The 15,531-nt window shown below is 36.3% G+C and overlaps 1 protein-coding gene across 5 annotated transcripts in view; it reads right to left on the minus strand.

Moving 5' to 3' along the window:
• Positions 1 to 15,531, minus strand: part of FOXJ3 (forkhead box J3) — a 129,563-nt gene that overhangs the window by 4,405 nt on the left and 109,627 nt on the right. For all 5 annotated transcript variants that reach the window (XM_057553155.1, XM_057553158.1, XM_057553140.1 and 2 more), the window contains 4 exons: positions 14,497 to 14,671; positions 11,282 to 11,698; positions 10,136 to 10,237; positions 9,557 to 9,748 (listed from right to left, as the gene is read on the minus strand). In XM_057553155.1, coding sequence (XP_057409138.1) covers positions 9,557 to 9,748; positions 10,136 to 10,237; positions 11,282 to 11,698; positions 14,497 to 14,671 — 886 coding nt within the window. The remainder of the gene's footprint in view (positions 1 to 9,556; positions 9,749 to 10,135; positions 10,238 to 11,281; positions 11,699 to 14,496; positions 14,672 to 15,531) is intronic.

A 15,531-nucleotide genomic window follows, 5' to 3' on the forward strand; every position in this document is an offset into this window, starting at 1 on the left:
AAAATCTTCATTTTATATTCATGGTAGGGCACACTATATTTGGCTGCTCACAAGTTTCCACCTGCCACTGGAAAGTCAGACTGTCTCCTCCTTTAAGGTAAGAATTACTAAGCCAAAAAAAGAGAAATGAAAAAATATATATATAAAAACAGATTAATCTCCAATAAAAATTAGGTTTTGTCTTATGACTTGAGTTGTTAAGGATAAGTAGAAAGAGAGCTAAGATTTTGCAGGATGGAGGCTGGGAAGTCATTGGTAAGTGAATGACCATATTACTCAGAGGAGGGCAGCCCCTCTAGCCGGATGCAGCCTTTAAAAGGTACATCAGCCACGAATATGAAGGCTGATCACATTTTTTCTCCTGCAAAAATATACTAGAGCTGTAACTTAGTATAATTTTATTAGTATAACTTTTCTCTTCTTTTCTTCCTAAATCTTCAGTATGGTAAATTGGTCAGAGAGATCACTTCTGATTTTAAACTTTACTATAAAAAGGCATGTTATCTTGGGAGGCAGTGGCTGGAAGTCAGAACTCTTGGGTTCTGTTCCTGGTTCTTTCTCATTTTCTCTTGTCTCATTTCCTCACCTACTGGATTAGACCGCGAGCCACAGCTCCTGAGCCCACGTGCCAAAACTACTGAAGCCCATGCGCCCAGAGCCTGTGCTCCGCAACAAGAGAAGCCACCAAAATGAGAAGCCCACGCACTGCAACAAAGAGTAGCCCCCACTCACTGCAACTAGAAAAAGCCAGTGTGCAGCAACAAAGATCCAATGCAGCCAAAAATTTTTTTTAAAATTTTAATTAAAAAACAAAACCAAAAACAAAAACCCTGAATGTTTGTGAACAGACATCAGCAGGCATGAGGTGATAGATACTTAACACCAGAGCTGATCACACAAAGTGTTGACAAAGGTCAACATGGCTTGGCAGGCCAGGGCTCGTTAAAGTTCTTTTGACTCAGAAGGAAAAGACTAAAGGGGAAGGAAATTGGGAGACAAATAAACACTGAGGGAAAACTATAGGTCTTCTGCATCTGCCAGGCTATGAATGGAGTAGCACTGAGAATCAAGAAGGAGTTGGGAGGACCCTAGAGGGAAAGGAAGTGCTGGCAATAAAAGGGAAAGATGGCAGAAAAAATCAAGAGAATCATAAAAACCAGAACCAAATAATCAAGGTCAAGGATCAAGTAGAGATGACCACAGAAGTCTACTAACAAAGGGCTTTAGGGAAATAACCCAGGATCTCAGCCTAGAGAGAATCTAGAAGAGATGTCTGGCCACTCTGACAGAGGACAGCAGCAGATGGAAAGTGCTTTTTCCATGACCAAGAGTACCCAGTTCCAAAATCAAAAGGTACTTTTGGACCTTTCTTAGAAATTTAGGCCACAAAATTGAAGAAAGTCTTGTTTCACCATACAGCTTTGAAATTGCAGAAAGGACACCTAATGGCTAGCATGTACAATGGCCTTCTGAAATGGCCTTCTCTTAAGACTGACCCACATCTTCTTCTACCTGTCTTTCCTAGAATTCCCTGATCTGAAGGCAACAATCTGAGCAACACAGGGGCTCACCCCCAAACACACATGCATATTGATGTACATATAAACTACTCAAATTCACTTAGTACTTTTAAGGTTGACTGAAATGGTTTAAGGTGATTTGGAAAAGAGAATGTGGCAGCACTTAGAAGGGACAATTTTGGTTGAACAGGGAAAGAAAGGAAGAGAGGAGAACCAAGAGACAATGGACAAAGTATGGTACACCTGGTCTAGGACTTCAAGCAAGCTAGAAAAGTAAGTGATGTATCCTGAAAGGGACAAATTACAGGCTTAGAACCTATCAGAGGACCAAAGATAAGCTGTCCACGTAGAAGAACAGATTAAAAAGATGGAATGGAAGAAGACAAATAAGTAAAAATACATGCCAAATCATAAAGATCTTGATACTTAAACATGAAGATAGGGAGAATTCTGGGAAGATGGTGGAACAAGAATCTAGATAAAATTGCATGGGTAAAATCTAACATAACTAGTTTGCAACTCTGGACTCTCTATAGAAGGTTCACAACTTGCAGAAGAAGGCTTGGTTGGCAAATTGCAGTTAATTTTGGTGAATTTCAGCTCTTAGCACAGATATAGCTACCTATCCCCTCACTCTTACCCCCATGGCAAGCAGCTGGAACAGCTTATACAAACCCTACAGGAGCCAGTGTAGGAAAAAGGGTACTGTCCACCAAATACTGGGGGTCTGTGCTCTGAGCACTGATTGTTGCTTCTGATTACAGAGGTGCAGACAAAAAGGAGGGTGGCCATTATTGCTGCATCTCCCCCCAACACTGCAAGCTCCTCTCCTCTGGCTGAACTGATTTCCAGGAGATTTAAAGGGCTGCTGCCCCCTTTCCCCTCTTTCTTTTCTTTTTTCCCCTCTGGGAGCCAGACATTAAAAACTAGGATACTGAAAAACAACTGCATATCCAGAGAAAGTTAAAAAGTGACCACCCATGCCAAAAGAAAAAGCACAGGCTCAGAGAAAACCTGAAAAGATCTTAAGTTTAAACCTTAAGTTGATCCTCAGCACAAGGATAGCCTGTAACAATCAAAAAAACAAAACCAGTAACAAAATCCTGAAAACCCTTGGGAAGAGGAAGAATCTGATTTCCACAGGTATCACTTAACAGATTCAAGTGTATGGTTTTCAACAACAACAACAAAAAAATCACAAGGCATAAAAATAAACAGGAAAGTATGGCCCATTCAAAGCAAAAACAAATCCACAGAAACTGTCCTTGAAAAAAATCCTAAAGGCAGATCTACTACACAAAGATTTTAAAACAACTTTACAGATGTTCAAAGACTAAAGGAAGATGTGGAGAAAATTAAGAAAGCAATGCATGAACACAATGAAATATCAACAAAGAGACAGAAAAAGAAAAGAAAAAAAAAACCAAAAAGAAATTCTGGAACTGAAAATTACAATAACTGAAATTAAAAATTCACTTAAGGGACTCAAAGAAGAGCAGGCAGAAGAAAGAATCAGCAAATGTGAAGATAGGATAGGACAATGGAAATTATCCAGGCTGATTAACAGAAAGAAAAAAGACTGAAGAAAAGCAAACAGCGCCTAAGGGACCTATGAGACACTATCAAGCAGACCAATTATGCATTGTGGGAGTCCTAGGAAAAGAGAGAGAAGAGGGGGCCGAAAGAATATCTGAACAAATAAGAGCTGAAAACTTCCCAAATTTGATGAAAGACAGGAATATAAACATCCAAGAAGCTCAGCGAACTCCAGGTAAGATGAAGTCAATGGGACCCACACCAAGACACATTATAATCACATTTTCAAAGATAGAGAGAATCCTGAAAGCAGCAAGAGAAAAGTGACTTGTCACATATAAGGGATCCTCAATAAGATTATAAGCAGACTTCTCATCAGAAATTTTACAGGCCAGAGGTAGTGGGCCAATCTATTCAAAGTGCTAAAAGGAAAGTGTCAACAAAGAATCCTATACCTGGTAAAAGTGTCCTTTCAAGAGTGAGAGAGAAATTAAAACATTCCCAGATAAATAAAAGCTAAGAGAGTTTGTTACTGTTCGACCTGCCCCGGAAGATAATGCTCAAGAGAGTTCTGCAGGAAGAAATGAAAGGACACTACACAGTAACACAAAGCCATATGAAAAAAGTAAAGATCTCAATGAAGGTAAATACATGGGCAATTATAGAGATAGCATTATCATAACAATGATTTTTAACTCCACTTTTTGTTCTATACATGATTTAAGAGGCTAAAATGTTTTCTAAAAACTATTAGTATAAAAGCTCATATTATTGTAACTTTGGCTTGTAACTTCACATATTGTTTTCTACATGATTTAAGAGATTAATGAATTTGAAATAATTATTAGTCTATGTTTTGGGCCACACAATGTAGAAAAATGTAATTTTGAGACATCAACAACCAAAAGAGGTGGAGGTGGAGCCGAAAAGGAGCAGAGTTTTTGTATGTTATAGAAGTTACATTGGTATAAATTCAAATTAGAGTGTTGTAACTTTAGGATGTTAAATGCAATCCCCAAGGTAACCACAAAGAGCTACAGAATATACACAAGAAGAAAGGAGAAAGGAATTTAAACATTTCACTATAAAAAATCAACTAAACACAAAAGAAGACAGTAATGCAGGAAATAAGGGACAAAAAAGCTACAAGGCATAGCAAAGAAATAGCAAAACACAGAAGTCACTCCTTACCAGTAATTCTTTTAAATATAAATGGATTAAACCCTCCAATCAAAAGACAGAATTGGCAGAATGGATAAGAACACATGATCCAACCATATGCTGACTATAGAAGACTCACGTGAGATCCAAAGACACAAACAGATTGAAAGTGAAAGGATGAAAAAAGATATTCCATGCAAATAGTAACCAAAGGAGAACAGGGATTGTTGTACTAATATGAGACGAAATAGATTTTAAATCAAAAAATGTTACAAGAGATGTCTTCTGAAGTCTTACTTCTTGTAAAGAAGGACATTATATATCAACAAAAGATGCAATACAGCAAGAAGACAGAACAATTACAAACATTTATGCACCTAATAACATACTGCAAAACATACGAAGCAAAAACTGACAGAACTGAAAGGAGAAATAAACAGCTCTACAATTACAGTTGGAGACTTAAAGACCCATTATCTCAATAATGGATAGAATAACCAGACAGAAGATAAGCCAACAGAAGATTTAACACAATAAATCAACCTGATCTAACAGGCATATATAGAACATTCTACCCAACAACAACAGCATACACATTCTTCTCAAGTGCACATGGGACATTTTCCAGAACAGACCATATGTTAGGCTACAAATCAGGTCTCAATAGATTTTAAATGATAGGTACCATACAAAGTATCTTCTCTGACCACAGCAGGATGAAGTTAGAAATCAAAAACAGAAGTAAAAATGGAAAATTATCAGATTTGTGGAAATTAAACAACACACACTTAACCAATGGATTAAAGCAGAAATTACAAGGGGAATAAGAACATACTTAGAGATGAAGGAAAACAAAAATACAACATACCAAAGCTTACAGGAAACAGCAAAAGCAGTGTTAAGGAGGAAATTTATAGCTATAAAGACTTACATTAAAAAACAGACCTAAAAAAGAAGAAGAAACAAAACCCAAAGCTAACAGAAAGGAAGAAATAATGAAGATTAGAGCAGAGATAAACGAAATAGAGAACAGAAAAACATTAGAGAAAAATCTTTAACACCAAAAGTTGGTTCTTTGAAAAAAAATCAACAAAGTTGACAAACCTTTAACTAAATGGACTAAGAAAAAAACGACTCAAATTACTAAAATGAGAATTGAAAGTGGTGACATTACTATTGATTCTACAAAAATAAAAAGGATAAGAGAGTTCTTTGAACAACTGTAAACCAACAAACTGGACAACTTAGATGAAACAGACAAATTCCTAGAAACACAATATCAACACAGACTGAATCATGAAGAAAGATAAAATCTGAATAGACCTATAACGAGTAAGAAGATTGAATACTTAATCAAAAATTTCCTGTACAAAGAATATCCCTGGATCTGATGGCTTCACAGGTGAATTCTACCAAACATTTAAAGAAGAACTAAAACTACAGACCAATATCCCTTATGAACCTTGATGCAAAAATTCTCAAGACAATAGCAAAATGAATTCAATAACATAATAGAAGGATTATGCACACCATGCATGACCAAGTGAGATTTATTCCTGGAATACAAGAACAGTTCAACATATGAAAACTGACCAGTGTAATATACCACATTAACAGAATGAAGGGGGCAAAAACCCACATGATCATCTCAACTGACACAGAAAAAGTGTTTGACAAAAGTCAACACCTTTCATGATAAAAACACTCAACAAATTAGGAGCAGAAGGAAACTACTTCAACATAACAAAAGCCACGTATGAAAAATCCCATAGTGAACATCATATTCAGTGGTGAAAGACTGAAAGCTTTTCCTCTAAGATCAGCAACAAAGCAAAGATGTCCATTTTCACCACTTCTATTCAACATAGTACTGGAAGTTCTAGGCAGAGCAATTAGGCAAGAAAGAGAAATAAAATGCATCCAAACTAAAAAGGGAGAAGTAAATTTATCTCTGTTCACAGATATAATCTCATACATAAAAATCCCTAAAGACTACACACAGAAAAACTGTTAGAATAAATGAATTCAGCAAAGTAGTAGGATACAAAGTCAACATGCAAAATTCAGTCACATTTCTATATATAAACAATGAACAATCTGAAAAGGAAATTACAAAAACAATTCCATTTTTCAATGAGATCAAAAAGAATAAACTACTGAGGAATACATTAATTACAGAGATGAAAAACTTGTACAATGAAAACTAAAAAACATTGCTGAAGAAATTAAAGAAGACGTAAATAAATAGAAATGCATCTCATGTTCACGGACTGCAAGACAATATCGTTAAGATGTCAAAGCAATCTACAGATTCAATGTAATCCATATCAAAAATCTCAATGACTTTTTTTGGCAGAAATAGAAAATCCCATCCTAAAATTCATATGGAAGCTCATGGGACTGTTAATAGCCAAAACTATCCTGAAAAAGAACAGCAAAGCTGGAAGACTCACACTTACTGATTTCAAAACTTACTACAAAGCTACTACAGTCAGACAGTGTACTGGCATAAGACCAATGGAACAGAATAGAGAACCCAGCAATACACACATATATAGTCAAAATGATTTTTGACAAGGTGTCAACACCATTCAATGGGGAAAAGACAGTCTTTCAAGAAATGGTAATAGGAAAATTGGATATCCACACACAAAAGAAATTGGACCCTTATATAACACCATATACAAAAATTCACTCAAAATGGGTCAGACTTACATGTAAGACCTAAAACTTTAAAACTCTTAGAAGAAAACAGAGGGCAAGAGCTTCATGACACTGAATTCCATAATGATTTCTTGGATACTATACCAAAGGCATACACAATAAAAGAAGAAAAAAAAAGACACTAACAACACAGTAAAAAAGAAAACAAAAGAATGGGAGAAAATATTTACAAATCATATATCTGGTAAGGAGTTAATACCCAGAAATATAGAGAATTCCTAAAACTCAGCAGCAACAAAAACCCAATCAAGAAATGGGCGAAGGACATTTCTCAAAGAAGATATAAAAACTGCCAATAAGAAGATGAAAAGATGCTCAACATCATTAACCATCAGTGAATGCAAATCAAAACTACAATGAGATTCCACTGGAATAGCTACTATTCAAAAATAAGAAAAGAAAATAACAAATGTTGGTGAGGATACAGAGAAAATGGAACCCTTATGACTGTTAGTGGAAATGTAAAATGGTACAGCTGCTGCGAAAAACAGTATGATGGTTCCTCAAAAAATGAAACATAGAATTGCCGTAAGATCTAGCAATTCCACTTCTGAGTATATACCCAAAATAACTGAAAGCAGGGTCTTGAAAAGATCTGTACACTCATGCTCACAGCAACATTATTCACAATAGCTGAAACATGGCAGCAACCCAAGTGTTCATTAACAGATGAATGGTTAAGCAAAATGTGGTATATATTATATATACAATAGCCTTAAAAATAGCCTTATACATACATTCAGCCTTAAAAATGAAGAAAATTCTAACATATGCTACAATATGGATGAACCTTGAAGACATTATGCTAAGTGACAGCCACAAAAAGACAAACACTGTATGATTCCACTTATATGAGGTACTTAGAATAGTTAAAACTCAAGACACAAAAAGTAGAATGTTGGTTGCCATGGGCTGGGGAAGGGATAAAATGGGTGGAGAGGTCTTGTTGAATAAGTACAGAGTATCTGCTTTACAAAAATGAAAAGAGTTATGGAGATGGATGGTGTTGATAATTGCACAACATTATGACATTATGAATGTATTTAAATACCACTGAACTGTACACTTAAGGATGATTGGGACAGTGAATTTTATGTTATGTGTATTTTACCACAATAAAAATAAATTTTTTGAAATTTATTTTAACAGGAACCAAAAAAGAAGTGACAAAAGGAGAGAGAGAGAGAGAGAAGCTTAAGAGTTATTAAAAAAAAAGAGTTCAGTGGCTTAGTATCTGGCACATAGAGGGCATTCAATAAATTCAGTTAATACTAAGTACCTCCTATATATGCCAGGCATTGAATGAGGCTCTTCTATGAATATGATTTATGAAATGAATAAGTCACCAAAATCACACAACCACTGAGACTTTCAAGTTAGGTAAGCTATTCAAGTGGAAGAAGCAAAGATGGAAGATTTCTTTTGTATCAAAAGAAGATTTCGGGCTTCCCTGGTGGCGCAGTGGTTGAGAATCTGCCTGCTAATGCAGGGGACACGGGTTCGAGCCCTGGTCTGGGAAGATCCCACATGCCACGGAGCAGCTGGGCCCGTGAGCCACAATTGCTGAGCCTGCGCGTCTGGAGCCTGTGCCCCGCGACGGGAGGGGCCGCGATAGAGAAAGGCCCGCGCACCGCGATGAAGAGCGGTCCCCGCACCGCGATGAAGAGTGGCCCCCGCTTGCCGCAACTGGAGGAAGCCCTCGCACGAACCGAAGACCCAACACAGCCAAAAATAAATAAATAAATAAATAAATAAATAAGAAAATCCTTAAAAAAAAAAAAAAAAAAAAAAGAAGATTTCACAAATGAAGATTTCACAAAAAGGACTAGGGATCTTGAGAACTTAGAAAGACCAAGTATGTGAAATAATTTAGGATAATGACTGAAGGAAGCCACTCAGGATAGAAAAGAGAGCTTTTTAGCATCAACTCTAAAAACAAGACAATGTACAGAAAAGAAGTCAACGTGGAGATAAAGGCATCAAGAAATTAAAATGAAGAGAGAAAGAACTTGGATATTAAACACAGAATGTAAACTTGAGAAAATTGTAGGCTCTGCAATCAGAGTAAACGAGATGGCTACAAGGGTAAAAAATAAAGGAAGAAAGTGAGATGAAAAAATACAAAGCACAAATTTTGAGTCCAGAGCAAAACATAAATGAGACTACCGTTATGTATACTCTTCATATACACTCTGAACTTTAATTTTTTTTAACATTCTTAGAAGATATATAAAGATGTGTTGATTTTCATTGCAAGTCTATACAAATTTAAATTGGTAACATCTCATAACTATGTTCTTATTAAAATTAAAATGTACATATCTTTAAGACATTTAATTCTTGTTTGGTAACTTGAAAGGTTAAAGTTCACAAAGGAAAGTCAATTATAAACAATAAAATAATCATGTAAATCATGACAGAAAAACAGTCTCTTTTATCTCAATTTTTCTAAGATACATCTTTAAAAAATTACTTGATTTCATTCATTTCTTAGAAATAAAAAGATATAAATGCATCACTGCTATCATTAACAACATATCAAGTTGCCCCAGACAGTTACTGAATTTCATACGAATGAGAAAAAGAGAAAATCAAGAAGATAATTAAATCCATACCTGTTCCAATGTGTTGGGAAGGTTTTGTTGGATGCATGGCACCATGACAGACATTCTGCTGAACGTTACTCTGTGAGTGGATAAGGCCAGTTTGTGTAAAGAACTGATTAAGAGAAGAACAGAGATCAGCAAATTGAACCTGATCTAAAGACCAGTTCTTGAGATCTGCCTGTCTCATACTCTCCATCAAACCTATGAGGAAAGCATTAGAAATACAGTTAGCATGGTTCTGCAAACACTGCAAAGAAAACAGCACTTCTTTTTTCCAGCCCTCAAAATTTCCACTGGTAATCTTCTGCCCATGCAATGAAGAATGACATTTTAAAAATTATTCAAAGTCTGATTCTTTTAAATGTGGCCAGATTTCCTTCAGAACTCTTGTCTGTGAACCTCCGCTACATCAACTGGCTGAAAGGCTTAATTACGAATTTTGCAAAGTGCTGTTTTTAAGCATACTACCAACTGCAAAAGAAACACTATATAAGGAGATGCTTATTTCCACTAAAAAGAGACTTAAAATCTATTCAAAAACACATGATATGTGTATTTGGTTATAAGTGAGAAGGAACCAATACTCACCTTGGAACTGTGAAAGGTCTACATCTGACCAATTAACACTGCTGGCGATTCGACAGCTTTCTTTTAGCATATCAAGTGTTGCATACCAATCATTTGAAACACCTATAAAAATAATATTGGCAATATTATAAATCTTGGATAGCGAAAGTTTGAGCTGGCCTTACTCCTTATATTGGCCGATCCCAATCCAGTTTTACAAATGGATTCAAACCCATTATATCATGCACTGGGGCAATCTGCTCTGTGAGACAGGCAGGAAAGGTATTATTTCCCTGTATTTTACAAACAAAAGAAATTGAACCTAGAGAGGAGGCATGACTTAGCAAGGCCACTATGATGAATCCAAGACTTGAAGCCAGCTGTACTCTGCACCATTCCAAGAGGCCCCATTCACCTTGTAGTCTATGTCTATGGTACCCTCTGGAGTTCTGCAGTGCAGAGACTGCCTGGTCTGTGAGCAATGTCAGTTAAGCATCTCACCAGAAACCATCAAGACCTATCTTAAGAGCAACAGACATTTTTTTTTCTTTTAAAATCAGGGTACGAATCTATCATTCTAAACGAAATACTTGGCAGGAATATGCAAAGAAAGAAAAAGTGGGAACATTCACTGAATACGTAAATGCAAGGTACTAGACTAGGCATTTCATACTTTGTAACCTCAATGTGATCCTCATAACAACACTGTATACCAGTGTTGTTCTACAGCTAACAAAATAATAAGACCAAAAGAGTTAATGCACCAAAGGTCATAAAGAGCCATAATGAAGATTCGAATACAGGTCTTTCAGACATAAATCTATACTCTTTCTTCTATACCACACTAAATCACAATAGACTGCAGACAGACTGTGCATTCCACTCTTCTTTCAAACACTCACAAAAACACTTGTTTTCCAGAAGAACAAAAGAGTTAAAACCAAAACCTGCAAGGGTTGCTGAGTTTGCCTATGTTACCACATAAACTGTAATCAAGACAATATCCAGGTGAATCTATAGACTGAAGGACTTACAACTCTAGGACTATGGCAAGGAAACACAAAAGAAGATGGATAAGAAGAGTATTGGTAGAAAATATATATAAGCCCCAGATAACAGATCCAAATTCACAGTTAGCCAAACACACGTCAGAAGACAAAAACTTACCAGAATTACAGGATACCTGTTGTGGGGGAGGGGGTGCCTGATGTGTTAACGTCTGATGCTGATGGTTCGGATGGTGCTGTACGTGCTGGTGTGGAGAGGGGTGCTGGGGGTGAGGGGACTGGAGCTGGCTGTGTTGCTGCGGGTGTGGTGCTGGGTGCTGGGGACGCTGTGGATGCTGTGGTAAACCATGCGGTCGATGGGACGGATGTGGAGACGGCTGTGTGTGCATCTGGGGGTGGGACAGTGAGACCTGTGCAACCGAATTACTGCCCGTGGTGTTGAGGCCACTGCCATGACTGTTGGTCAGGCTGCTTTGGTTGCTGTGTGGGTGAGAGCTCACTGTACTGCCGGGAGAGTGCTGATAAGAACAAGAAGTGTGGGACTGCTGGGAAGATTCAGAAGGGATGTTCATCAAACCTGAAAACAGACAAAGCAAGAACACTGATGGTCAGATTTCAGTTATACCTTATGACAAATATTTGCAAAATTATTTACAGAGCAAAGGTATATGCTGTCAGGAAGCGATTTTGGTTCAGTTTAACAAGTATTGATAGAGTATCCACCATACCCTGGGCTCTGGGGCTACCAAGAAGAAACATCATTCTTTGCCCTCAAGTAGCTCGTGGTCCAGTGGAAGAGACAGACACTTGAGGAGATTACGTCCAACACTGTAAGTACTAAGGCAAAAGTATACAGAGGGAATACAGGAACTCTGCTTCTTCCCCGTTTTACCTAGGAAGGGGCTCTGAAATACAGAGAAGCCTTCCTTGAAAAGGCAGTATCTGGGTTGAGTCTTGAAAGATGAGTAAAATGTTAAGGGAAAAGTGGGAGAAGTGTTGGGTCACATTGAGGATGGTTCTCTATAGGTCTGAAGACCTTTGACAAAAGAGGAGGGTAGAAATAAAGCCCAGTTATTTCTCATCTCTTTCTCTGACTACTCCAAAAACTTTAAGTCCAAGATGGCTAGAATCCTTAAGACCAAGCAAAACAAAACAGCCATCTCCACTGCTCTTTTTCATTACTCTTATGGAACATTCTTGAGACAGACACAGTTTAGGGGTTAAGATTACATATTTCTTAACACCAGAAAAGAGGAATTAAAATCTCTGCACCACAATTTACACACTTGGTAACTCTGGAGAATTATTAACCTCTCCAAGCCACAATTACCTCAATTATAAATGGGTATGATAATAGTACGTGCTTCGTAGAGTTGCTGTGAGGATTACATGCCATGGTACAAGTACAGGCTGCAGGCTTAGCTCAGTAAATATTAGCTGCTATGATGATAATGATGATTAGGCCAGAAGTGCTTAATGTTAAAAATAATGTATGTTTGGTTTACAGGTAGACACTCACTTTAACAAACCTTATTGCAACATGTAGTTCTATATAACTACACTATTTTCATATCCCAGAAGACAACATATAATGTTTTGCTGAACCAAACACAAAAAAGTTTTACTTAAATGAAATGAAAATAAAGTCCCATACCATACTGTCAGTCAATAAAAGAATCAAAAATTTTAAACAAAAATAAAAGTATTCTCATACTTGTTATTGGGAGTAAAATTATATCAGAGTACATTATAAAATAATCTCAAAACATAATAAATTAAGGTTTTATAGGTAGAAGAGTTAATAAAAGTGCTTGCCTTAACCCTGGGAAAAATGTCATTTATATGGAATCTATAGGGTTACTACAATAAGATGAAAGAAAGCAGTTGTTTCATTATCTGTTTCCAATAAAGTCCTAACATTTTAAGAGGGCACCCAGATATAATCTCTACCAACATTTTTAATCCCAAATTGTTTTTAAAATAAAACAAAACAAAATATCTTTCAGAAGCCCAGTATGTAAAACTAATAAATGTAAAGCTGTTTTCTGGGAAGCCATGAAAAGAAACCTGTTAGGTCTCCCTCTTCATCTGCACCCTTCTCTCTGAAACCTCCAGAAAACCCAACAGCTCCAAAGAGAACAATTTGGAAAGCACTGATCTAGTCTAATCTTCTTCACTGTACAATGGGAATGCTTAGGTCTAAAGAGGTAAAGTTAACTCAGTTGACTTTATGGTAGAACCTGGACTAGAACCCAGAATTCCTGTCAATCTTCTTTTCTTTTTTTATTAGTGTAATGAAATAGCATTATGGGTTTCAGAAATTGTCGCCATTGTTATTTCAAAGCCAGTATTTTTCTACTATGATCAGCAAAGCTGGATCCGCTTAGCAAAGTCTTAGTTTTTTTTTTTTGTACTTTTATAGAAAGAAAATTTAACATAAAATTTGAGAAAATACATGACTCTTACTTTAACCAGAAAATCAACTTCCTAAACAAACTACTGATAATTCATCAATATATATAACACTTACATATAACATTAACTTTCATAATATCTGACAATGATATGTATTAAAATGTAAACTCTTTAAAGGCAGGGATTTTTGTCTACTGCCGTGAACAGGTAAACCCTCTGAGTTGGGGTATAAATAGTCAATCTGCCAAACAAAGCAATGCTTCAATGTTTGAGTTCCCAACAACTTCTGACTAGTGTTCCTTCTATGGTGGAACAACAATGAGACACCTTGATCCTACTAAATGACTCTGATTAAAATTAAACCAGCAGCTAATAGGACAGTAATACATAATAGCAACAATCTAGCATTTGGTTGAGATGTAACAGTACATCTCAACCAGTATCACTTTTAGTGTTAAATCTGATTTAAGTATGTTGTACAAAATAATGACCACTAACTAATGTGTTCACTTATAAGTGCCGTACATGAAACTGCAAATTTGGTGCTACCATATTCCAAAAGTTATCTCTTTGCTAACAGCAGTCAGAACAGAAAAGCAAGGCACATCTATTCTTGTGGTGCAACATTTACCACTCAAACACTTCATATGCTAGACATCACTAATTAATCATGGCAGTCTTTCCCACATGGCATAAATGCAGTGTCAGAATCCTTTAACACAATGCTCCAGGACACCACTAGTAATCAAACAAAGTAGGCATGCATGAGGAGATAGATTTATCTGCCATTCTTGTGCTATGATAAAAATATATACAGACTATAGTAAAGGCACAGAGAACCTTCAATCCTTATCATGATGGTAATGTTCTAAGATTAAGGAACTATAACAGCTGTGATGTGAAAATAATTCTTTAAAAAATTTCAGTAAAAAATTACAAAAGAGGTATTAAAAAACTCACCTTGTTGACTAAGTGACTGCTCAAAAACTGACTTATAAAGGCTCCGAAATGAGGCACTGAGATCTTCAAAATTATATTCTGAGAAAAGTAGTTGTTTGTCTCGTTCTGGAAGGTTGTACTGTGGCTGTTGTTGAGGAGTTAATGACTGAGAGACTGGTTCTGGATGATTTGTCACCTAACATTAAAAGAAAAAAACTACTAATTTAGTAGCTCTATATGAAAATTGGTTTGTTACATATAAAACTGAAAATATCAGAACAGTTTCTAGAATCCAAAGGAATTAACTTCCCTGTCTTCGGCTTTCCTATCGTCTGTTAAGTTGGGTATACATAAAAGGACAGACCACAAATTGTTAACTTAGGTCTTGAAGAATCTCAGAAATCTAATCCAACCCCCACATTTCACAGTAGGGGGGAAGAATTCAAAGTTAAAGGACCTTCCCAAGGTCATAATAAGTGATAAGCTAAGCCTGGAACCCTTCCAGTTTCTGTGGAGTCTTCATCTGATTTCCACAGAAGCAATTTCATCTCAAACTCACTATACTCTGAAACTACTAACATTTCTCATTCATTTATTCAATTAATCTTGAAGTATTTAAACTCAAATACTGAGTCAGGTTGTATGACACTGCCCAAAGCATCAAGGAACTTCAACACACCTAACTCTTCAATGTAGGTAAATTTTTCTTTTTTAAATGAAACTTAAGGAAAATAAGAAATGAAGGGTAAAAGACAAAGGAGATTCTGAGAAAAACAGAATGGATCAGGGTCTCGAGCTATGCAAGGAAAAAGAGCACCATGAACACCTAAAAAATAAGAATTATCTCTGAAGACAGCACAACTAGAAATAAAATAAAACATGATCAGCAATATATCTTAAAGATCATATCAAGCAGTAACAAACTACCATTTGGTTTAGTGTTTTGAAAAAATTAAGATATGAACACTGGCTATAAATTTATGCAGCCTTTCAAAATGATGCTTACAAGGAGTCTACAATGACATGGAAAAATACGAGTTTTGTGTAGGGGAATGG

This window comes from Balaenoptera acutorostrata, chromosome 1 (genome assembly GCF_949987535.1).
Source record: "Balaenoptera acutorostrata chromosome 1, mBalAcu1.1, whole genome shotgun sequence".
Taxonomy (NCBI): Eukaryota; Metazoa; Chordata; class Mammalia; order Artiodactyla; family Balaenopteridae; genus Balaenoptera; species Balaenoptera acutorostrata.